General features: G+C 42.3%; 1 protein-coding gene across 1 annotated transcript in view; it reads right to left on the minus strand.

The window, feature by feature from the left end:
* Positions 1 to 25,918, minus strand: part of SUMF1 (sulfatase modifying factor 1) — a 101,573-nt gene extending 75,655 nt beyond the window's left edge. The window contains exons 1-3 of the mRNA XM_040245979.1: positions 25,610 to 25,918; positions 7,728 to 7,901; positions 3,866 to 3,940 (exon numbers count right to left, since the gene is read on the minus strand). Coding sequence (XP_040101913.1) covers positions 3,866 to 3,940; positions 7,728 to 7,901; positions 25,610 to 25,879 — 519 coding nt within the window. The 5' untranslated portion in view covers positions 25,880 to 25,918. The remainder of the gene's footprint in view (positions 1 to 3,865; positions 3,941 to 7,727; positions 7,902 to 25,609) is intronic.
* Positions 25,919 to 26,537: the final 619 nt, after the last annotated feature.

Genomic DNA, 26,537 nt, shown 5'->3' on the forward strand with positions numbered 1-26,537 from the left:
GTGTCAATTGTCAACTTCCTGCTTGTGAAACTGTTCTATGGTTATGTAAGATGCTGGCACTGGAGGAATCCAGGGGAAGAGTGTATGGGATATCTGTATTATTTCTTACAACCACATGTAAATTTACAATATTCTTTAAATGTTTAACTAAAAAAAAAGAAATCGAATCGGTTATTTCTAGAGAGTAGTAGGGGATCACTTCTTTATTTTAAAACCTAATAAAGAATCAAGCATTTACTCTATCTTGTATGAACAGTATCAATGGTTAAGAAAACAGCAGATGAGGGAACCGCCTCTTTATAAAGTCTCAATTAATTTAAAAAAAAACTATTATATTCTCAACATCTTTCAGTGAACTAACCCCAATGAACTCATGGATCTAGACACTAACATTAACAGCATTAACAGCAGGTAACATTATAAAAAGAGAGAGAGGAAGATATTACGTGCCTTGTGGTGTAAGAACGTGTCACTATCTGAGGTCTTGCAATGGGGTCCAAATGTGAGTCTGATTAGGTCTATGGATCCAGACACCACTAGCAAGGAATGCACAGGACAGAGAGACGAGCTTAGGTGCAACATGAGAGGGCAATCCAGGAAAAAACCCTGGATTCTTTCACAGATAAATTGTTGGGGGGTGGGGTGGGGAGGGAGCAGCAGACAGGGCCAGGGGCTGGGGAGGAGCAGGATAATAGAAGGGAAATCCATAGATTATAACAGTCTTAACTAAGTCAAAAAAAAAAATCTTAAAAGACACAAATTTGCTTTAAATGGGCAGGACTAAACATTGGCAGTCTTGGGGATACATGCCTGCTGATAATACTCTAAAGAAATGCAGAGAAGTATCTAAAAAGAATCTTAAAGTATCAAGAAGTATTTTAAAAAGCAAGATAGGGACTTCCTTGGTGGTGCAGTGGTCAATACTCCACGCTTCCAACGCAGGGGGCTCAGGTTCGATCCCTGGTCACAGAACGAAGATCCTACCTGCTGCATGGTGCGCCCAAATAACAACAAAAAACTATTTAAAAAAAATTCAAGATAGCGGCTACTTCAGGCACAGAGCAGGTGGTGATCAGGACGTGGCACGTGGCTGGGGCTGCTAGGGCAGGTGGCAAAATTCTAATTCCTGACTTAGGATTACAATGATGTTCATCTTAGAGTGACACAGTAAAATGACACACTTGATCTGTGTGATCCGTATTTGATTTTTCTTTTACAATGAAAAGGCTTTTTCTGAAAAATGAAAAGGTATAGCCCTAGTGTTTCCTATCATGAGAGAGCATTTATGACGTTTAAAATAATTAATTTCATTACATTATTTTAAAGAATTATATGAAACATAAAATAGTCACACGATCGTAAATATCTAAAACTGCATGAAAGTAAATAATCTTATAAAATAATTACGTTTAAAATATACATAAGAGTAAACCACATTAATAAATTCCAGCCAGCCAGTGAAACCTGGGGAAGGTTCTGAGGCCTATTTTTTATGTTAAAAAGGAGATTAACAAGTGCTACTGGGTTTTAGGGGCTTCCCTGGTGGCTCAGCTGGTAAAGAATCTACCTGCCATGTGGGAGACCTGAGTTTGATTCCTGGGTTGGAAAGATCCCCTGAAGAAGGGAACTAAGAATACACTCCAGAATTCTGGCCTAGAGAATTCCACGGACTGTATTGTCCATGGGGTCGAAAAGAGTTGGACACGACTGAGCAACTTTCACTTTCATTGAGTTTTAATAACAAGAAAACACTCAGATGAGACTTTCTTCTCAATCAGGCCTTACAAGAGCCCTGAGCCTGAGACTATATGATCTTATGTTTGGCCACGTACCACCTTGATTCATCTGCTTCACGTAGTCACCTAGTGGCCCATCTTCTCTCCTACACTCTTGGAAACACCAGGTTAAAAATAGGTCTAGTGCATGAGGGTATGCCAAGACCTAAGAGGAGACGGAAAAAACAAAAACTTAGGTCCCTCAAATCACTGACAGGTTCATTTCACTCATTCCAGCCCTTTCTAATCATGCTTAAAAGGTTTGCTTTTCCATTAAGAGCACTTAAGTGAGTGCCCAACACTATGGCCGGGTAAGAGCCGCTTCTGCTCATCCTGGTTACCAGCACACACACTTCACTGTGGATTTAGTAGGGCACCGGCAGAGCCTAGCAATGATCAGCCTCTATGCCTAAAGCGCTCAGAGCTTCTCAACTGACAAGAGGCCTTGTATCTGAAAGCGCAAAACACAAAACTAAGTGCCCTCCCCCATCGGAACTCCCTATCACAAAACAAGACCTCACAGCCTGAGCTGTTCACTCATCAACACTAAGCCAATCTGACCTCAAACCCCTTTTAAAGAGGGGGTGGGGGGGCAGGGGGGCAGGGTATATCAGATAACATAACAGACTTGCAATGTAAACTTGTGAGGAAAACTGTGAGATTCAGATGGAACTTGGCCGTGTTTTTTAAAACATTGGGACTTCCCTGGTGGTTCCCTGGTTAAGACTCGGCACTCTCAATGCAGGGGGCGTGGGTTAGATCCCTGGTTAGGGAACTAAGATCCCAAATACTGCAAGGCAGCAGGACAAAAAATAAAATAAAACATAGAGTAATATGAAATACACACTAAAGGAAGCCTGATTCTCCTATAAAATGGCTTGAGAGCAAGTCTGGTTTTACCTCATCTTTCCCCCTCACTCCCCCAGGTTTTCTACATGAGTCAAGCCAGGACGGTTAGCTCACAAGAGAGAAGGGTGACGCCAACACATAAAGACGAGATCAGGCAGGAGTTGAAAGGGAACCTGTATAAGAAAGGAAGATTAGTGCTGAAGTCCTGCCTTCCAAGTCGGAGTCTCATTCAGTCTCCCTGGGGTCAGTTAACCCCATCTCCTTTCCTCTCTCACCACCTTCTGCTTCTTCTGCAACCTCAGCCCTGTTTTGTGAACCCTCCGCTTTCCAGCTCACCCCCCCTCCCCTCCTTCCCTTGTATGTTTTCTGCCATCTCATGAGGCAGATGAGTAAATATATACTCAAATATACACAGACGGTAAAAATCAGCCTGCAAAGCAGGAGACCTGGGTTCAACCCCTGGCTTGGGTAGATCTCCTGGAGGAGGGCATGGCAAACCCCTCGAGTATTCTTGCCTGGAGAATCCCATGGATAGAGGAGCCTGATGGGCTATAGTCCATGGGGTAGCAAAGAGTCAGACACGACTGAGTGACTAACACTTTCACTTTTCACTTTCACTTCAAATATACACAAACCTACTAAAATGTCTGCAACAGAAACCCTGAGCTTCCCTCACCACACAGGCGCTTCTAGAGGCCTCATCCACTGCTTCCACGACTCCCCTGGCTCCTCTCTAAGAGAGGGTTCACCCCAGATGGTAAGAACCAGGTTCTGGCCTCAATTTCCTGTGATCATCCAGAGCAAAGGGCCCCTTTCATAAATGCTACTCTGATCATGTGAATTCACGAATCCTTTAAAAGGATTCCGACACCTGATGAGACCAAGACTTTAAGAATAGAAGTAAATTGGAAAAAAAAAAATACACATTTAACCCTCCATTCTAAAAATGACTATAAGTAAAAGAAACCCAGAAGTGTTTAAAGCCCAGGTAAGCTTCACTTATACTTAGGTACACGAGACAGTAGCTCAAGTCAGATTTAACACTTTAGACACTATCCCAGGTTTGTGTTATTTTCTTCAAGACATGGTGTCCTGGTCCATAGGCCTGTCCTGGGGAAAATCTATAGCAGGAAAATGGTGAGTTACCTGGGGGGAGGGGAAGGACTTGTAGTTTGGATTTTTCATCCAAGCCATTTCTAATGAGCAGTAAAGAAATATGAGCCTGTTAAAACATTACTTACTGCCTGCTGGATGTCAGACTTCACCTGCTCACTCAACATGCCTTCAAAAACAAAGGAGTCACCAAACTTCTCAGCCTGAAGGAAAGAAAGGAAATAAAAATCCAGAAAAGTTTGCAGTAACACATTTCATAAGTGCCATTTTCTGTGTACACTACTTGAGTGGTTCTTCTTGTCCAAATGAACTTAATTTTGTCATATGACCTCCCAAAGGATTCAGAAATGACATTAAAGCATCTGGCTTCCTATTAAAACAGGTTAGTGTCACTTACAGAGCCCATTTTCATTTTAGGCTCATGTAGCTGATAAGGATGCAGACTGGAAGAGATTAGCTTTTGAGCCTGTGATTGTTTCTGTTGATGGAAACACATCCCCCCAAGTATTATAAATGACTTTGGAAAATAACAGGATTCTTTACATATCAGATCACATATCAAGCTTTTCCTTTGTTCTACTCCTGGAATCTAGCTAAAAGAAGCAAACGGCACTGTTTGCTGATATTCTGACACATTCTAGCTCCACTAAGGTGTCCACTGTGCTGATAAATCTCAAATGGCCAACTTGAACACCAGGCACAAATCTGTATTTTAATCATTTTTATTTCACGTTACTGTCGCAAGTCTGTATCTACTTGGTTTTCCTTGCTGCCTGTGGCCCCAGTCAGCAAATGTGCAAAGTAGCCTCTTGGTTTCCATGGTTCTACTCTTCTGGTTTTCTTCCTCCTTTTGGATTCTTCCTACTCATCTCCTAAAATACGTGGGCTCTCCTTCTAGCCCCTAAAACACTGTTGCTCCCTGGTGTTCTACCCTGCTCCTCTGCTCTTCTTACTCCATTCCAGCGGCTCTTGGGCTCTGTGCAGTTGAGATCAGCTGGCAAACTTGTTGCCACTACACATTACTGCTCCCCAAGCCCAGAGCTTCTGACTCTGGAGGTCTGGGGTGAGGCAAAGGAACCTGCATGTATGAACAGCTAAGCTGGTGACTCTAAAACAGGCACTTGAGAGACACGGACCTGCTGCTGGACAAACTCCGGCGATCTCATCGCTTTAACCATTGCCAGCACCTCAAATGACGCTCAGACCTCTACCTGCATACATATCCTCTCCTCACTAGACGAGCAGAACTGCCTACTACACCCCTGGATTTCAGGCCTTATGAGCACCTCCAATTCTTTTTCCTGATTCAAGCTCATCAACTTTTATGCATCCCAGCTCTTCTTCCTGTATTCCCTTGTGGCATCACCATGTCCAAAAACTCGGACCAGTCCCTCATTCAACATTGATCAAAGACCTACCAGATGCCTGCCTTTGGGCTACATGACAGAGATACAAGGTCAGTATTACATAGGCATGGACTCTGACCTTAGAGCACTTATATATGGAGCGCTTAGAACAAAAGTCAAGTTGAAAAAAGAATGGAAGAAAATAAGTACAGCTTTATTTGACACTGTGAAGGGGAGAGTATTGAGTAAAGTCTCCTTTTGAGAGAGTGGGCAGAGGAAGCCTCCCTGAGAAGGATATTTAAGATGAGATGACTAGAGAACGGCAAGGAGTCGGCCATGCAAAAGGCGGACAGGCAGGAAATTCTAAGCAGGGGAGAGTGTGGGCTGTGCCCCGAAGATGGCAAAGAGTGTCCAGTTTGCAAAGAACAGAAACAAGAACAGCAGGATCAGAATGTGATGAGCAATGGAAGTGTGACGTAAAATGAAGCTGGAGAAATGGAAAAAGACAAAAACAAAGAAACAACTGTAAAATGCCATAAAAACATGAAGTATCTTATCCAAAGCGGGGGCTTTAACCCTTTTTGTTCCCTAGGCCCTTTTGGCAGTCGGGTGAAGCGTATAAAACAAAATCAACACAATTACAAAGAAAGGGAGTTATATCAAAATATTCATAAAACAAATGTGTGCTATAGTAACACATACAGGTGTGTGTCTATATGTATATGTCTGCCTTTTTTTTATTTTTTAATATATTAAATAAGATCTAGTGGCAGGTCTCATAATTATCATTTCTAAGATGGGGATGAATACAAGTAATTTTAAGGTTAAGATCTCTGTGAAAAGAATAATGTCACACAAAGTGTCTGTGATTTCTGCTGAGGACAAAGTCACAGGCATTGCTGCCATTTCTGTACCACACTGTCTACTTCCTAATTAAAGGACATGCTCAATTTCAGTTAGAGGGTAACAGAAATCCAGATGTAGTATCCCATCATCCATGCTCCCAGACACCCTAAATTCTACTCATTCTGTCTAATCTCAATGGAGAACCCTAGTCCATGGGAAACTTCCTGCCTTAGAAGCCATCTTCTAATTTCAGCAGACTATTGAGGAACTTGATCTGAGAGTATTCTCATGAAACAAAAAGAACAGAAACTTCTCACTAGGAATGGAAACAAAGAGGCAACCATTCTGTATATTTTCAGAAATGCCAAAGAAATGCAAAACCAAATTTGGAAGTTGTTTTGCTTTCAGCATTCACTCTGAATTTTTTTTTTTTTTTAAATAAAAAAGATGCTCTACCCTGAAACAAAAACAAGGCAGGGACTCCACAAACTGAAGGCGAGGGAAGAATCTTTTGGTAAGAAAAATGGGAAACCTGTATATATATGACAAGGATATTTGAGCCACTCAGAAGTTTCCACCATCTAGAAAGCCTCCCTCTTCCTAGTACCACTGAATACAAACAGAACACTGCAGAACACTGCTCTGTGATTCAGCAACCACAGCAAACACTGGAATTGCCGAAGGAAACCTTGTGTGTCTTCAGGCACTGGAATAAAACCACAAAAATGAAAAGCTGCACTTCTTCATCTATCACTTTTGATTTATGCCATGCTTCCAAAACACACGAACTATAATTTTTTGAGAGGGAAGAGTGGCCTTACTTTACATGATGTTATCTCAAAAAGCCTGAGTGGACAGTGGCACTCTTTGGCATACTACAGCACTGACACACCAGAGCATCGAGGTGAAAAGACAGGTGCTGGGGTCACACTGGCAAGGCCTGAACCACAGCTTCACCACTAACCAGCTACGGGACCCAGTGCAAGATGCTTTGATAATCCCCCGTTTACCACCTGAAAAGCAACCTGTCTCGCTGGGTTTCTATGAAAACAACAATTATAAACAGTGCTGTGATGAACATTGGTACACGTGTCTCTTTCAATTCTGGTTTCCTTCGTGTGTATGCCCAGCAGTGTCCATCAGCAGACGAATGGATAAGAAAGCTGTGGTACATATACACAATGGAGTATTACTCAGCCATTAAAAAGAATACATTTGAATCAGTTCTAATGAGGTGGATGAAACTGGAGCCTATTATACGGAGTGAAGTAAGCCAAAAAGAAAAACACCAATACAGTATACTAATGCATATATATGGAATTTAGAAAGATGGTAACGATAACCCTGTACGTGAGACAGCAAAAGAGACACAGATGTATATAGAACAGTCTTTTGGACTCTGTGGGAGAGGGAGAGGGTGGGATGATTTGCGAGAATGGCATTGAAACATGTATAATATCATATATGAAACGAATCACCAGTCCAGGTTCAATGCATGATACTGGATGCTTGGGGCTGGTGCACTGGGACGACCCAGAGGGATGGTACAGGGAGGGAAGAGGGAGGGGGGTTCAGGATGGGGAACACGTGTATACCTGTGGCGGATACATGTTGATGTATGGCAAAACCAATACAACACTGTAAAGTAATTAACCTCCAATTAAAATAAATAAATTTATATTTTTTTAAAAAAAGCAACAGTTAGATGAAACATATATAAGTGCCTGGCACAGCACTGGCAACACAGTGAAAAATGGTCAACTGATGAAGTCGTTCCTCCCCATCCCAATCCCGTTACCTCTGTCAGATAGCCAGTTGAGTTCACAAACTTCTCAAATTCAGCATTACTGACTTCATAGGCATCCATGTAAAAGGCATCAATAGCAACTCTCCTCGCAGGTGCTTCCCCATCCTGCTTTATCTGAGGATCATCTGTGCCCATTGTGAACACACCGGCAGGGATGGGGACCATCTGCAGCGAAAGGGGAACACAGGAGCCAGAGTGAACCTGGGTCAAGTGTAAAGTGCCAGCACACGGTGAGCACCGGACGCAGAGCGAACCCCCGCCACAGGAGCCACTGAGAGATGAGTAAGGTGACTCCACACTCCAGCGAACAGCAGTCACAAAAGGAAGAGAAGAGTCTTTAGGACAGTAAGATATCTAGAAAAAACTCTTCATAATATATATCTGCACACACACACACACACACACAAATAAATAAATGAAAAATAAAAAGGGCTTCCCTGGTGCTCCAGTGGCTAACACTCTGTGCTCCCAATTGAGGGAGGGCCAGGGTTCAATACCTGGTCAGGGAACTAGATTCCACATACTGCAACTAGGAAGTGGCACAGCCAAATAAATAAATAAAAATTAAAAAAAAAAAAATCTGCATACACCATGGAAGCAGGTTTAGAGCAAGAGTCACCAAGCTCCTAATGACTGGAGGTCAGAGGCAGGGAGAATATTCCACTTCTTTATACATCTGAAGGAAATGGCAACCCACTCCAGTACTCTTGCCTGGAAAATCCCAAGGACAGAGGAGCCTGGAAGGCTACAATCCATGGGGTTGCAAAGAGTCAGACACGACTGAGCAACTTCACTTCACTTCACTTTATACATCGGCGCATTTTCCTCCTTTACTATGTTCTTATTCCTTTTAAACTATTTTAAACAGCAAATATAAAAATGCCACATATAATTCTTTTAAAACCTACTCAATCGAGGTTGCCAATGATAATGGAAAAGACCTAAATCACTCAAATGGAAAATCTAAAATATTTACTAAAGGACTATGCCTTGTCCTTTTTTAACACCTTATCAAAACTCTAACTGCAGTTACTTTGTTTCTATCTGTAAGACAGCATATTAACAAGCAGAGACATCACTTTGATGACAAAGATCCATATAGTCAAAGCTATGGTTTTTCCAGTAGTTGGGTATGGACGTGAGAGCTGGACCGTAAAGAAGGCTGAGCACCAAAGAAATGATGCTTTTGAACTGGGGTGCTGGAGAATACTCTTGAGAGTCCCTTGGACTGTAAGGAGATCAAACCAATCCATCCTAACGGATATCAGTCCTGACTATTCATTGGAAGAACTGATGCTGAAGCTGAAGCTCTAATACTATGGCCATCTGATGTGAAGAGCTGATTCACTGGAAAAGAACCTGATGCTGGGAAGGATTGAAGGCAGGAGGAGAAGTGGGGAACAGAGGATGAGATGGCTGGATGGCATCACTGACTCAATGGACATGAGTTTGAGCAAGATCTGGGAGTTGGTAATGGACAGAGAAGCCTGGCATGCTGCAGTCCATGGGATCACAAAGAGTAAGACATGACTTAGTGACTGAACAACAACTGTTTTATATAAATTCTAAACACCAAGAGGGCAGCAACTGAGGCTACCTTGTTCACATGTTGTCCTAGCACTAAACATAAGATCTGAGGATCACACCTAAAATTTTCAGTTAATAAACACAGGTCCAAGGTCAGCATCATTGGGGAAATGCAGACGAAATCTACAATGAGATTCCACTTCACACCCACCAGCACAGCTGTAATCAGAAACACAAATAAGAACAAGTGTCGACAAGGATGGAGGAAAATTGCAACCCCTTGGCGGCTGCGAGCCGGCTCACTAAGCGCAGGCGGTAAGAGCGGCCGAGAGGAGCTACCCCACGTCCGAGTTCAGGGGCAGCGGCCTAGAGTGCCAGGCTGCGACGGTGCAGGAACGGCGGAGAGGAGCTACCCAGCATCAGAGGTCAGGGGCGGCGGCCGAGAGGAGCTACCCCGCGTCCGAGGTCAGTGGCAGTGGCTGGGAGGAGACACCCTGTGTCCGAGGTCAGGGCAGCGGCCAGGAGGAGCTACCCCGCGTCCGAGGCCAGTGGCGGCCGGGAGGAGACACCCCACGTCCGAGATCAGGGCAGCAACTGGGAGGAGCAACCCAAGGAGTGGTGGCTGCACAGGCACAGGAGGGCCTAGAGGAGCTATCCCACGTTGAAGGTCAGGAACGGTGGCGGTAAGGAGATACCCCTCGTCCAAGGTAAGGAGTAGCGGCTGTGCTTTGCTGCAGCAGCCGTGAAGAGATACCCCACGCCCAAGGTAAGAGAAACACAAGTAAGATGGTAAGTGTTCCAAGAGGGCATCAGAGGGCAGACACACTGAAACCATAGTCACAGAAAACTAGTCAATCTAATCACACTAGGACCACAGCCTTATCTAACTCAATGAAACCAAGCCATGCCCGTGGGGCAACCCAAGATGGGCGGGTCATGGTGGAGAGGGCTGACAGAATGTGGTCCACTGGAGAAGAGAATGGCAAGCCACTTCAGTATTCTTGCCTTGAGAACCCCATGAACAGTAGGAAAAGGCAAAATGATAGGATACCAACAGAGGAACTCCCCAGGTCATTTAGGTGCCCAATATGCTACTGGAGATCAGTGGAGATATAACTCCAGAAAGAATGAAGGGATGGAGCCAAAGCAAAAACAATACCCAGCTGTGGATGTGACTGGTGATAGAAGCAAGGTCCAATGCTGTAAAGAGCAATATTGCATAGGAACCTGGAACGTCAGGTCCATGAATCAAGGCAAATTGGAAGTGGTCAAACAAGAGATGGCAAGGGTGAACATCAACATTCTAGGAATCAGCAAACTAAAATGGACTGGAATGGGTGAATTTAACTCAGATGACCATTATATCTACTACTGTGGGCAGGAATCCCTCAGAAGAAATGGAGTAGCCATCATGGTCAACAAAAGAGTCCAAAATGCAGTACTTGGAGGCAATCTCAAAAACGACAGAACGATCTCTGTTCGTCTCCAAGGCAAACCATTCAATATCACAGTTATCCAAGTCTATGCCCCAACCAGTAACACTGAAGAAACTGAAGTTGAACGGTTTTATGAAGACCTACAAGATCTTTTAGAACTAACACCCAAAAAAGATGTCCTCTTCATTATAGGGGACTGGAATGCAAAAGTAGGAAGTCAAGAAACACCTAGAGTAACAGGCAAATTTGGCCTTGGAATGCGGAATGAAGCAGGGCAAAGACTAATAGAGTTTTGCCAAGAAAATGCACTGGTCATAGCAAACACCCTCTTCCAACAACACAAGAGAAGACTCTACACATGGACATCACCAGATGGTCAACACCAAAATCAGATTGATTACATTCTCTGCAGCCAAAGATGGAAAAGCTCTATACAGTCAACAAAAACAAGACCAGGAGCTGACTGTGGCTCAGATCATGAACTCCTTATTACCAAATTCAGACTTAAATTGAAGAAAGTAGGGAAAACTGCTAGACCATTCAGGTATGACCTAAATCAAATCCCTTATGATTATACAGTGGAAGTGAGAAATAGATTTAAGGGTCTAGATCTGATAGATAGAGTGCCTGATGAACTATGGAATGAGGTTTGTGACATTGTACAGGAGACAGGGATCAAGACCATCCCCATGGAAAAGAAATGAAAAAAAGCAAAATGGCTGTCTGGGGAGGCCTTACAAATAGCTGTGAAAAGAAGAGAGGTGAAAAGCAAAGAAGAAAAAGAAAGCTATAAGCATCTGAATGCAGAGTTCCAAAGAATAGCAAGAAGAGATAAGAAAGCCTTCTTCACCGCTCAATGCAAAGAAATAGAGGAAAACAACAGAATGGGAAAGATGAGAGATCTCTTCAAGAAAATGAGAGATACCAAGGGAACATTTCATTGAAAGATGGGCTTGATAAAGGACAGAAATGGTCTGGACCTAACAGAAGCAGAAGATATTAAGAAGAGGTGGCAAGAATACACAGAACTGTACAAAAAAGATCTTCACGACCCAGATAATCATGGTGATGTGATCACTAATCTAGAGCCAGACATCTTGGAATGTGAAGTCAAGTGGGCCTTAGAAAGCATCACTACGAACAAAGCTAGTGGAGGTGATGGAATTCCAGTTGAGCTGTTTCAAATCCTGAAAGATGATGCTGTGAAAGTGCTGCACTCAATATGCCAGCAAGTTTGGAAAACTCAGCAGTGGCCACAGGACTGGAAAAGGTCAGTTTTCATTCCAATTCCAAAGAAAGGCAATGCCAAAGAATGCTCAAACTACCACACAATTGCACTCATCTCACATACTAGTAAAGTAATGCTCAAAATTCTCCAAGCCAGGCTTCAGCAATATGTGAACCATGAACTCCCTGATGTGCAAGCTGGTTTTAGAAAAGGCAGAGGAAGCAGAGATCAAATTGCCAACACCCGCTGGATCATCGTAAAAGCAAGAGAGTTCCAGAAAAACATCTATTTCTGCTTTATTGACTATGCCAAAGCCTTTGACTGTGTGGATCACAATAAACTGCGGAAAATTCTGAGAGATGGGAATACCAGACCACCTAACCTGCCTCTTGAGAAATCTGTATGCAGGTCAGGAAGCAACAGTTAGAACTGGACATGGAACAACAGACTGGTTCCAAATAGGAAAAGGAGTACATCAAGGCTGTATATTGTCACCCTGCTTATTTAACTTCTGTGCAGAGTATATCATGAGAAACGCTGGACTGGAAGAAACACAAGCTGGAATCAAGATTGCCGGGAGAAATATCAATAACCTCAGATATGCAGATGACACCACCCTTATGGCAGAAAGTGAAGAGGAACTAAAAAGCCTCTTGATGAAAGTGAAAGAGGAGAGTGAAAAAGTTGGCTTAAAGCTCAACATTCAGAAAATGAAGATCATGGCATCTGGTCCCATCACTTCATGGGAAATAGATGGGGAAAACAGTAGAAACAGTGTCAGACTTTATTTTGGGGGGGCTCCAAAATCACTGCAGATGGTGACTGCAGTCATGAAATTAAAAGATGCTTACTCCTTGGAAGAAAAGTTATGAGCTACCTAGATAGTATATTCAAAAGCAGAGACATTACTTTGCCGACTAAGGTCCGTCTAGTCAAAGCTATCGTTTTTCCTGTGGTCATGTATGGATGTGAGAGTTGGATTGTGAAGAAGGCTGAGCGCCGAGGAATTGATGCATTTGAACTGTGGTGTTGGAGAAGACTCTTGAGAGTCCCTTGGACTGCAAGGAGATCCAACCAGTCCATTCTGAAGGAAATCAACCCTGGGATTTCTTTGGAAGGAATGATGCTAAAGCTGAAGCTCCAGTACTTTGGCCACCTCATGCGAAGAGTTGACTCATTGGAAAAGACTCTGATGCTGGGAGAGACTGGGGGTAGGAGGAGAAGGGGACGACTGAGGATGAGATGGCTGGATGGCATCACGGACTCGATGGACGTGAGTCTGAGTGAACTCTGGGAGTTGGTGATGGACAGGGAGGCCTGGCGTGCTGCGATTCATGGGGTCACAAAGAGTCGGACACGACTGAGCAACTGAACTGAACTGAACTGAACTTATGTTGGTGGTAGAAATGTAAAGTAACACTGCTGCTTTAGAAAACAATGTCAGTTCTTCAAAAAGCTACATAAAGAGTTAACACATGATCATGCAATTCCACTTCTAGGATTATATCCAAGATAAATGAATCCATATGTCCATGGAAAAACTGTATAGTAGTGTTCATAGCAGCATTATTTATAATACCCCTAAAGTGGAAACAACCCAAATATTCATTTGTCCACTGATGAACAAATAACATGTCACACATCCACAAAATAGAAATCAGCCATAAAAAGAAATGAAGTATGATACAGGTGAACCTTGAGAACATGATGCTAAATGAAAGAATCCACTCACAAAAGGCTGTATATTTTATGATTCCATTTATACAAAATGCCCAGAGCTGAAGCCAAAGAGACAGGAAGTAGATTAGTGATTGCCAGAGCCTGCAGGGTGGTGGGCAGAGGGAATAGGTGCTAATGAGTATGGGGTTTCTTTTTCAGAGTGATGAAATGTCCTAGAATTAGTGATTATGTTTGTTGAAACCTTGTGTCTATACTAAAACAAACACTGAATTGTAAACTTTCAAAGGGTGAATTTTATGACATGTCATTTGTATCTCAATTTCTAAACAGCAACACAATCATACCATCTATCAGAAATATACTCTGCAGACATAGTGTCTTATAGGCTAATCATTTGAGTGAAAAAGCAATTCACTCACTTCTCAGCAGATTAGAATTTATCAGATCTCTAATCTAGAAAACAAAAGTTCGACTTCAGGAAAAGAAAAAAAGAAACTAAAGAGTAATAGCTAGTAGGAATAAAAACAGAAAACATGGCTTAGCAATAAGAGCAGAAAAGTTTGAAAAACAAGTTCAGAAGTAACAGAAAGTAATGAGCAGTAATCATGGTTTCCTACTCTCTATTTCCACTCTCTTTACTGGTGGTTGCTTTCAATTTTGTGCATGTATTTCTCAATGAAAATGGAGCTGCTTTCATCATGACATAAGTTATAAATGTTTTAATGTCCAATGTATTATTATTAAGAAGTCATCCCGACCTCACCTATCCGCTAATCCCAACAGTTTAGCAAGCAAGACCAGTTTTACTGGGTCTCCTAAATGTATATCCCTCTCATCTTTCCCTTTTTGTTTCTCAATAAATGCAGTAGCCTCACAATTGGCTCCTTTGCCTCCAGCTTCATACTTTCACATTTCTCCTAGCTCCTCTCTAAGGCATCAACCCTCCACTCAAATCATTCATACAACAAATATCCAAGCCCCTACTGAACCTTCCGAAATATGTCTTCTATGTCCAATACAATTTATTGAAGCTCTGCTTGGAACAGAAAAATGTTGGAAACAACCAAAATATTCTTCAGTATTGGAATGATTGTGGACCACCCATAAAATGGAAAATTAAGCAGTCACAAGAAAAGAAAAAGAAGGAAAATTGAGGGAGAAAAGACAGTTTTAATATATAGATATGGAGAGATCTCACCAGGATAAAGGGATAAGGAATGGAGAGGAAAATGGCCAATTCATGTTGATGTATGGCAAAAACCATCACAATATTGAAAAGTAATTATCCTCCAAATAAAATAAACAAAATTTTTTTTAAAAAAAAGAAAGCATGGTATGTTGTCATTTGTGGAGAAAGGAGGTGAGAGGGAAAATATAGGTTCACATCTTCTTTTTGTATTTGCTTACATTTGCAGAATACCACTCTGGGAAAATATTCAAGAAACTCATGCAGTGGTTGTCAGAGGGTAAGGTTATTATGTAAGTGGAAATTTTTTCACCATACACCCTTCTAGACAATTAGTTTTTAATTTTAAAACCATGTAATGTACTCTCTATTCAAAAACCAGTATAGTGTCAATTTGATTATGCCATTTTCCTACTTAAATTCTTTAGGGTTCTCCATCACCTTTCAGAGTAACATAAAATATCAAAGCATCAGAGCCCATCTCTCTCACCCTGGACTCTATCTGTACTTCATCTCTCTGTTAATGACATCCGTGTTCAAGGATCATCTCCTACAGAAAGCCTTTCCTGCCCGAATTTCCCTCTGCTGGCTCGGCATACATCCCTCATTAGGGGTCCTTTGTTAAACACCCTTTTATCCCAACACCTGCCCTTGATCCCAGGCTCCTTGGGGACCAGAAATAAAGTTTTCATTTCTCTATCCCCAGCTCCTAGTATGGTGCATAATTCAAGGAAGGAAGGAAGGATGGAAGGGAGGAAGGAAGAGGGGAAGGAAGAAACGTCATTGACTGAACAGATGATTTCACAAATACAATGAAAAATGGATCATTTTAATTATTCCTAATTATAAAAATTCTCAAGGAGGGAGGTGGGAGGGGGGTTCAGGATGGGGAACACGTATACCCCATGGTGGATTCATGTTGATGTGTGGCAGAATCAATACAATATTGTAAAGTAATTAGCCTACAATTAAAATAAATAAATTTAAATTTAAAAAAATTCTCCTTCTTCTATAACACCATCCCAGACATGGATAGCGTGTCTGCATCACAGTGAAACCTGCTCAGAGACTGAACTAGGTTCACACATTATTCTCATCATTTGTCAAGCGTCTGGGACACAAGATCCCTTAGTCCTAAGATGAGAAGTCAGAATGTTAAGCAGCTCTGCAAAGAAGTAGAAAAATAGAAGCCTGCAGATGAAAGCTTAAGATGATTATTAAAATGATCTAATAGAAGGTTTCATGTCTCATAAAGGACTTAAAGGAAAAAAATAAAAGCTTTCCAGCAGCAGACAAGGAGGTCCTTTTCTAAGAACAGTTGTTCATACCTTCCTACAAACTCAAGGTCCACAGGAAGCTATGGGCTTCATTGTATCGTATGAAGTTTTACGATTATCTCAGTTTCTCACCCCACTCTCCCTCCAGGTGAATACCAACAATGCCAACACAATCATGACTTCCACTGTGGACTCCTGGCCTGGTTGGTTTCCCCCCCCCCACCTCTTTTTTCATTGACTGTCAGAGATAACCCACACTGAAGAAGCCAAGTTTCCACTCTGGAGGCGATAGACAAAAATAGCCCACAAAACTCTGACTGGATCGTAATTCCCAAATTACACTAATGAAGTGAAATCTCGGTCCTGCAAATGTTAAGTGCTGTTCCATTGAAACCCGGAGCATCAGGTCTCACAGTCGTAAGCCAAATACAAAGAACCACTTTCACCACGTCTTCATAAAGGTCCAGGTTCAAACAGTCCATTCCTCCCTGGCAGTCAGCTCAAACCCCGCTGCTGCTGCCAAGCCAAAAGCAGACGTGAAGTCAGAGTGACCCTCTTACCACTAGGACTGTATTCGGGCTACACTCTCCGCCCAGGTGCAGTGAACATCTATTATTTTTGCTCACCTGGCATCCATCCCTTCCTGTTCTTCTAAGAGCAAGTGACATCTCTTTGAAAACCACTTCTTCAGCTGAGAGTATGACGCCGGGTGTGGTGCGGGGGCAGAGCTGGATAACTGCTCCACCCCCCATGACTCAGGTCTGATGATTTTCATCACCACATTCTTTTGACCATAGGGATACAATTAGAGACAGACACACGACCTAATCACAGTTAATCTCAGAACTTCTGCTAGTGCTATGAGGGAAAAAATTCTCTTTCTTCCAGTTTTTTTAATCAGTAGAAAGCATGCTGAAGCTGAAACTCCAATACTTTGGCCACCAGATGCAAAGAACTGACTCATCTGAAAAGACCCTGATGGTGGGAAAGATTGAAGGCAGGAGGGGAAGGCGACAACAGAGGATGAGATGGTTGGCTGGCATCACCGACTCAATGGATATGAGTTTGAGTAATCCCCGGGAGTTGGTGATGGACAGGGAGGCCTGGCGTGCTGCAGTCCATGGGGTCACAAAGAGTTGGACAGGACTGAGCGACTGAACTAAACTGAACTAAGAAGGGATACTACCCGAACATGATACTACTCGAACGTGAAGCCTACACAGAAGAAAGAAGAGCTGTCAAGAGAGAGCCAGAAGGAGAGACCTGGAGATGCTGCCTGAGGTCCTGGATCCAGCCGTGTCTGGGGCCACAGCTGCACTTGAACTTCCCAGTCGTGAGAGCCCCTCCCCCAGTTTTTTTATCACTCTTGAGAGTCCCCTGGACAGCAAGGAGATCAAACCAGTCAAGTCTAATGGAAATCAACCCTGAATATTCATTGGAAGGACTGATGCTAAAGATGAAGCTCCCAATATTTTGGTCACCTGAAGCAAAGAGCAGACTCACTGGAAAAGACACTGATACTGGGAAAGACTGAGGGCAGAAGGGAGTGGCAGAGGATGAGACGGTTGGATGGCATCACCGATTCAATCGACATGAGTTTGAGCAAACTCCGAGAGACAGTGAAGGACAGGGAAGCCTGGCATGCTGCAGTTTATGGGGTCACAGAATTGGATACGACTTAGCGAATGAACAACAATGACAAGAAGCTAGCTTTAAAAATCTTTTCTTTCACTTGCCTCTGTGGGTTTTTTTTTTTTTAACAGAGAAAGTGAGATATATTTAAATATTATAACAGTTACCTTGTATGCTGCTGGCATACTCGTATTCACAGCTTATAAAGTAAAAAAGCTAAACTTTTAAGGTCAGCTCTGAAATAGATGCATTTTCATCAATACATTCACTAGGTCTGGTCTTCTCAAATGAGGTAAGTCAAATAATTGAGATTATTTGTTAAAGAACAAACTCAACATGTCAGCAGCAAATTTCAGTTAAAGTAACCTGGAAACCAATGTTCCCATAACTGCAGTACAAAGTTTGGGCTTTTGTTTTATACACAAAAACAAAATTAACTTATATGTAATTCTTTTGTGTAGCACTCTCCTTTTTCCCTCTTTCCTCTCCTCAAACCTAAGCAAAAAGCTAAAAGCTCTGGAGGAAGCTGAGTGGACAAGAAAACCAAGCTCCTTGGTTCTGCCCACAAAGTGCTGCCTTAACTATCTATGTAGGACTTATCTACCTCCATCATCCTCTCACTCTACTGCCACTAATCGCAGATGGAATGACATTAAAGTCCCTTCAAGCCCTGTGAGTTTATGATTCTATTCAGCCTCAGTTGTTACATCTGTAAACTGGGGGGATAATATCTCACAGGATCCTTAGGAGGATGAGATACAGCAAAAAGACTATTTGCCAAAGGTTTCTTTAAAAAGTATCTGATACCCTTTATTCCCTTGGCGGTTTCTCAACATTGTAGCCAGTAACAACAAAAAGGTAAGATCATTCCAGAAATTGTTATACCACGCTTAAATGTGTAAAGCACTCAGAGGATAGAGAGATTAAAGCAGGACTAAAAAATTGCTTCCCATGCAGAATGAGACATCAAACAATTAAACAAATAACACTACTTTAAAGAAAATATACACATTTCCCTCAAACAATGACAAAATACTTGAGAACACAGAGGATAAAAACTCTACTTCTTCCTGGAGGAAAGGAGTCAGAGAGGAGAGGACATTCAATCACGCCTTGACACCTGGGTCAGCATTACCCTAGCAAACCATTCTCAGACAGGAAATCAACTGACTTCACCTATACAAACAGAGATGGCACACACAGTTTTATCATCTCATTATCCTCAATGCCATATCAAACAACTACTGTAAATGATACATAGAAATTAAAATATTTTGATACCTTTTTATAAAATAATCAGCAGTGTAGAACACTGTTAGAAAAGCTTTCTCAAAGAGCACTGTATATTTTGTTAACTGGAGGGAACTTAAGTAAAATTTGAAAGTATTTCTATTGTTTCCCAGACAATTCTTGCTGCCTTAACTTTCTAGTGAAACTAAATTCCTTGAGAGTAAAGCCCAGTGCTATTTACTTCTTTGTGTACCTCATCTTGCCAAGTGCTCATTAAATTAAAATATTAAAAAAAAACCTCACACCTAAATGGTGTTACATGAAATAGGGTGAAAATGTCACCCCCAGAAACCTTAAATTACTTACATTTCCTAGAATACACCAATGCATTTGTACAATGATTTGTCTATACCCAAGCTATTCTCCTTCTTCCAAGGTCCTTCAAGCTGCCCCGCTATCCCCAACTGCTGAAAATGTTTCCTCCAAAGCCTAGCTTAACGCATCTTTTTCTTTGAGCACCTCCTGACTTGTCCAGGAAGAAAGAATCCTTTTTTCCTTTCCAACTGCTTTGTACATACTCCTCCTAGAGTACAGTCACAATAGAAAAATGATGCTTGCATGTACTCATGAATCTGTGTGTGTGAGAGAGAGACAGAAAGAGAAGAAAGAGAGACCTACCAACAAGTAAATGCCTTGAAGTAGGGCATAAGTCTTTCTTTTCTTTATGCCCATTACACAGGACACAGTCTTAGATGTGTGTCAAATAAAAATTTGTTGAATTAAACTAAGTAAAGAAAAAATAGATTCAATATTACCTCAATCAAAATCCCAGCAGGTTATTTGATCATTATCAATAATACGATACTCAAGTGTATAGGTAGAGGCAAAAGATCTAGAACAACCAACACAATATTGATGAGCAAAATAAAGTTGGAGGAAAGATATTATGCAACTTCAAGACGTACTATAAAACTACAGTAACCAAGACATGCACTGGTTAAAGAACATACAACTAGATTAATGGAACTGCAGAGAGAGACCAGAAATAGACCTCCATAAACACAATCAAATGATCTTTGACAAAGGAGCAAAAGCAATACAACAGAGCTACAGCAGTCTTTTCAACAAATGTTGGTACAATTGGACATTCACATGGAAACAAACAAGAAATCTAGACACAGATCACTCTTCAAAACACAATGTCAAGGTATTGTGAAGACAAGCAACAGACTGGCAGAAAATATTTGTTGATGACACATCTGACAAAAGACTGTTATCCAAAGTAAACAACCTTTAAAACTCAACAATAAGAAAACAATCTCATAAAAAAGGCCACGACCTTAACAGAAACCTCATCAAAGAAGATATACAGGTGGCAAAGATGCTCAACATGTCAACCAAAAAATGCAAATTAAAACAAGATACCATTATAACACATCTTAGAATGGCTAAAATCAGAAACACTGACAACACCAAGCTGACAAGGGTGTGCAGCAACGGGAACTCTCATACACTGCTGGTAAGAATGCACAATGGTACAGACACTTTAGAAGACAGTTGGGCAGCTTCTTACAAAACTAAACATACTCTTGCTATATGACCCAATAATCACATTCCTTGGAATTTACCCAAAGGAGCTGTAAATTTTATATACACACAAGAAAACTTCACCCAGATGTTTATAGCAGCTTTATTCATAATTGTCAAAACTCAGAAGGAAGCAAGATGCCCCTCAGTAAGTGAATGGATAAACTGTGGTACATCCAGACAATGCATCATTATTCAACACTAAAAATAAATGAGCTATCAAGCTATGAAAAGGCATGGAGCAAACTTAAATGCATATTCCTAAGTGAAAGAAGTCCATCTGAAAAGGCTATATATCGTATGATTCCAAACATAAGATATTACAGAAAAGGCAGAACTTAGGAGACAGTAAAAAGATAGTGGTTGTCAGTGGGGAGGAGGAAGAGGGATGAATAGGCAGAGCACAGAGGATTTCAAGGGCAATAAAAATATTCTGCATGATACTATAGTGATGAATATATGTCACTGTACATTTGTCTAAACCTACAAAACATTCAACACCAAGAGCGAACCATAAAGTAAATTACAGTTGATTACTGAACGACAGAGGTATGAACTGTGAGGGTACACTTATACGTATTTTTTTCCCCAAAAGATACATACTTCAGTACTGTCAAATATGATCTGCAGTTTGTGGAATCCTGGAATGCAGAACCGCAGATATGGGGGGCCAACCATAAAGTTATGCAAGGATTTCTGATTGCACAAGGAGCCGGCGTCACTGACCAATAAGTATTTGAAGTGTCCAGTGTAATGACTTTGGGTGATTATGATATATCAGTTGTAACAAACGTATCATCGTAGTGGAGGATGTTGATAATGGAGAGGCTAAGCATGTGTTGAGGCAGGGAATACACAGGAATCAAATCCCTTATGATTATACAGTGGAAGTGAGAAATAGATTTAAGGGCCTAGATCTGATAGACAGAGTGCCTGATGAACTATGGAATGAGGTTCGTGACACTGTACAGGAGACAGGGATCAAGACCATCCCCATGGAAAAGAAATGCAAAAAAGCAAAATGGCTGTCTGAGGAGGCCTTACAAATAGCTGTGAAAAGAAGAGAAGTGAAAAGCAAAGGAGAAAAGGAAAGATATAAGCATCTGAATGCAGAGTTCCAAAGAATAGCAAGAAGAGATAAGAAAGCCTTCCTCAGCGATCAGTGCAAAGAAATAGAGGAAAACAACAGAAAGGGAAAGACTAGAGATCTCTTCAAGAAAATTAGAGATACCAAGGGAACATTTCATGCAAAGATGGGTTGATAAAGGACAGAAATGGTATGGACCTAACAGAAGCAGAAGATATTAAGAAGAGGTGGCAAGAATACACAGAAGAACTGTACAAAAAGGATCTTCATGACCAAGTTAATCACAGTGATGTGATCACTCACCTAGAGCCAGACATCCTGGAATGTGAAGTCAAGTGGGCCTTAGAAAGCATCACTACGAACAAAGCTAGTGGAGGTGATGGAATTCCAGTTGAGCTGTTTCAAATCCTAAAAGATGATGCTGTCAAAGTGCTGCACTCAATATGCCAGCAAATTTGGAAAACTCAGCAGTGGCCACAGGACTGGAAAAGTCAGATTTCATTCCAATCCCAAAGAAAGGCAATGCCAAAGAATGCTCAAACTACCACACAATTGCACTCATCTCACACACTACCAAAGCAATACTCAACATTTCTCCAAGCCAGACTTCAGCAATACGTGAACTGTGAACTTCCAGATGTTCAAGTTGGTTTTAGGAAAGGCAGAGGAACCAGAGATCAAATTCCCAACATCCGCTGGATCATGGAAAAAGCAAGAGAGTTCCAGGAAAACATCTATTTCTGCTTTATTGACTATGCCAAAGCCTTTGACTGTGTGGATCACAATAAACTGTGGAAAATTCTGAAAGAGATAGGAATACCAGACCACATGACCCGCCTCTTGAGAAACCTATATGCAGGTAAGGAAGCAATAGTTAGAACTGGACATGGAACAACAGACTGGTTCCAAATAGGAAAAGGGGTACGTCAAGGCTGTATATTGTCACCCTGCTTATTTAACTTCTATGCAGAGTACATCATGAGAAAACACTGGGCTGGAAGAAGCACAAGCTGGAATCAAGAATGCCGGCAGAAATATCAATAAGCTCAGATATGCAGATGACACCACCCTTATGGCAGAAAGTGAAGAGGAACTAAAAAGCCTCTTGATGAAAGTGAAAGAGGAGAGTGAAAAAGTTGGCTTAAAGCTCAACATTCAGAAAACGAAGATCATGGCATCTGGTCCCATCACTTCATGGCAAATAGATGGGGAAACAGTGGAAACAGTATCAGACTTTGTATTTTGGGGCTCCAAAATCACTGCAGATGGTGACTGCAGCCATGAAATTAAAAGACACTTACTCCTTCGAAGGACAGTTATGACCAACCCAGATAGCATATTCAAAAGCAGAGACATTACTTTGCCAACAAAGGTCCATCTAGTCAAGGCTATGGCTTTTCCAGTGGTCATGTATAGATGTGAGAGTTGGACTGTGAAGAAAGCTGAGCGCCAAAGAATTGATGCTTTTGAACTGTGGTGTTGGAGAAGACTCTTGAGAGTCCCTTGAACTGCAAGGAGATCCAACCAGTCCATTCTGAAGGAGATCAGTCCTGGTGTTCTTTGGAAGGAATGATGCTAAAGCTGAAGCTCCAGTACTTTGGCCACCTCATGCAAAGAGTTGACTCATTGGAAAAGACTCTGATGCTGGGAGGGATTGGAGGCAGGAGGAGAAGGGGACGACAGAGGATGAGATGGCTGGATGGCATCACCGACTCAATGGACGTTTGAGTGAACTCCGGGAGTTGGTGATGGACAGGGAGACCTGGCGTGCTTCACTTCACGGGGTATCAAAGAGTCGGACACAACTGAGCAACTGAACTGACTGACTGACTCTTTACCTTCCTCTCAATTTTGTTCTGAACCTAAAACTACTCAAAAAGCAAAATCCTTTTTCTAAAAGAAGAAAGAAAATTAAGAGGAAAAAGAGTTATCACTAGGACCATGTATCTTTCCCATAATATTGGACTTCCAAAATTCAGAATAAATCGGTAAGTGTCAGAATGAGACTAAAGTCATTTGCACATAAACTAAAACACTGGAAACCAAGGAAAACAGACAATGAATAGCCTCCTAAGAAGTCCTTTGTCTTGATAAGAAGTCCATTTCATGTTCAAGAATTAAGTTTAGGAGTCCCTCAAGGCTTGTGAGCTGTCTTCTCAACAACTGTTAATTTACTAACAACTTGAGATGCTGCCAAATATTACAGAAACTGAATGGAAGTGAAAATGAACATAAAATAAAGGCATGTAAACAAATATAATTAATTAAACTAATGTTTAAAGTGAATGCAAGATATGGCCAAAGATGACCCATACAATAATCAATCTGGACATGAAACCACTCTAAAGGGCTAAAAAAAAAAAGCATATCTTAAAAATGTGATTCAAAAGATACCTATATCCAATTCTGGGATCAATCAGACATTGGACCTTTTAGAATGAGGAATGTTCAGTACTGGCCAGAAGGTCCTTGGTAAAAGTTTGACACAGATCAGTGTACATGCAAGTAAGACTGCAACCCTGTTACAAAGCAGAGCAACAGATGGCTTTCTCACAGAAGGAGAGACAGACTATCAATTACCATTCAAGTTAGAGGAATATGGCCAACACACACTGTAATTGTAACCAAAGCTCCTTACCACAGAAAAGATAAATGCTAATAATTCAGGGCATCCTTTGAGGAACAACAAAAATTTAAATGCCAATAATTACAACACAGGATGGAGAAACAAAAAGTCCAGCTACCAACCTCCTAACACTCTATATGGAGTCACAAGATTATGGTCCTGACCCCCATCACTCTCACAACCTAGTTGGGGTGAGACACCACCAGACAAGTATCTTTAGTAATCGTTATATCAGAGTAAACAGATATTACTATGTTGGACTTCCCTGGTGGCTCAGACGGTAAAGCATCTGTCTACAATGTGGGAGACTCAGGTTTGATCCCTGGGTTGGGAAGAACCCCTGGAGAAGGAAATGGCCATCCACTCCAGTACTACTGCCTGGAAAATCCCATGGACAGAGGATCCTGGTAGGCTACAGTCCATGGGGTCGCAAAGAGTCGGACATGACTGATCGACTTCACTGTGTCAGCATGTGGAAATACTGAAGGGGCAGAAAGGAAAGAGATTAGGTAAGGTCTGCAGGAGGCTTCCCAGGCAGCTCAGTGGTAGAGTCCGCCTGCCAATGAAGGAGACCCGGGTGCCATCCCTGAGTTGGGAAGATCCCCTGGAGAAGGAACTGGAAACCCACTCTAGTATTCTTGCCTGGGAGATCCCACAGAGAAATCTGGCAAGCTACAGTTCACAGGGTTACAAGAGTTGGACACGACTTAGCAATTCAACAACAACTACTACTGTTTTACTTAGTTCTTCACATGTATTAAAGGGCTAGGGACAGCACAATAAATAGGACAAGTCCTCAAGAAGCAGAACCTACAGTAAGAGACTACCGGTAAGTATACAACAATGTTACAGATACTGACACCCAGTGTCCTGATTCCTTCACAATTAGTGAGAGGAACCTAGGACTCCTCTGTCCATGGAATTTTCCAGGCAAGAATACTGGAATGGGTTGCCATGTCCTACTACACTGGATGCTTCCCAACCAGGGATCAAACCCCAATCTCCTGCGTTGGCAGACGGATTCTTAACCCTGGCACCACCTGGGAAGTCTAAACCTACATCTGTCTAACTTAAAATTCGGAGAACCTCATCAAGAAGATAGGGTTGAAAGAAGAGGAAGTAGGAAATAAAAGACAAAAAAATGAGAGACAACTGTCCTCAAACCAAACTACCTAATGCTCAGAATTAGGCAGAGCCCCAAGACCCAGCTGTTTTAGAGGGCGGAGGAACTTCTCATCAAACTAGATCTGCCAGTGCGCGACTTGGGGATGTGATTATAATCTTTACTTGCCCTCCTCCAACCACTTGGTTTACCCATCCCAACCCTGTCGAGGAACCTGGCGACCCCCACCCATCATCAGGGAATAGAGAGAGCACCTTGGTGGGCGGGGATGGCCGCCCTCCGGGGACCGAGCCCGGGGCGTTCGCCTCCCGCGAGTATCGGTGCGCGGCTGCCGAGCTTCCCTGGGCCCCGGGCCGCTGGGGATTGCCACAACCGCAGGAGCCAGCGAAGGACGGCGCGCCTGCCTCAGGCCCAGCCTCTTCGCCCCCCGCCGCCCAGCCTAGCAGCAAGAACAGCGACAACAAGAGGACGAGAGTGAGCCCGGCGCCGCATCCGCGAGCTGGCCCTAGCGCGGGCGCAGCCATGTTGTCCCGCGAGCCATGTGACCCTGTAGGTCACGTGTCCCCTCCCTCCTTAAAGGGGCCAAGCCCCAGGCTGGCTTGAGAAGTGGCCTTGAGAGTTGTCCTCTCTCCACTTCTCTCCAGGTAGGTCTCCTTTAGAGCCTTCCTCCTTGGCTCTACTTACGTAAAAAGAACAAAAGCCCAGAAGTCATGAGTTTCTGCAGCCTGTGCGCCCCATTATTATTTTTTAGTTGAAAAAATTATAGTCAAGTTTATTGAGCATTTGTTATGTGCCAGGCTTCCCTCCTAGCTCAGTCGGTAAAGCATCTGCCTGCAATGCAGGAGACATGTGTTCAATTCCTGGGTCGAGAAGATCCCCTGGAGAAGGAAATGACAACCCACTCCAGTATTCTTGCCTGGAGAATCCCATGGATAGAGGAACCTGGCGGGCTACAGTCCATGGGGTCGCAAGAGTCGGACACGACTAAGTGACTTCTGCTACTACGTGCCAGGCAACAGGCTAGGTGAACATTTTACTTTTTGAAATTTCATTTACTCCTCAGGGGGACCCTGAATATTGAGTTCATGGAACAATTAAGTGATCTGCCCAAGATTACAAGGCAAATAAATGTTTGAAAGATTTAAACCCAGCCACACTAGGTCTCTTGGAGAAGGCAATGGC

The sequence above is a fragment of the Oryx dammah genome, unplaced genomic scaffold (assembly GCF_014754425.2).
Source record: "Oryx dammah isolate SB20612 unplaced genomic scaffold, SCBI_Odam_1.1 HiC_scaffold_9, whole genome shotgun sequence".
In the NCBI taxonomy this organism is placed as follows: Eukaryota; Metazoa; Chordata; class Mammalia; order Artiodactyla; family Bovidae; genus Oryx; species Oryx dammah.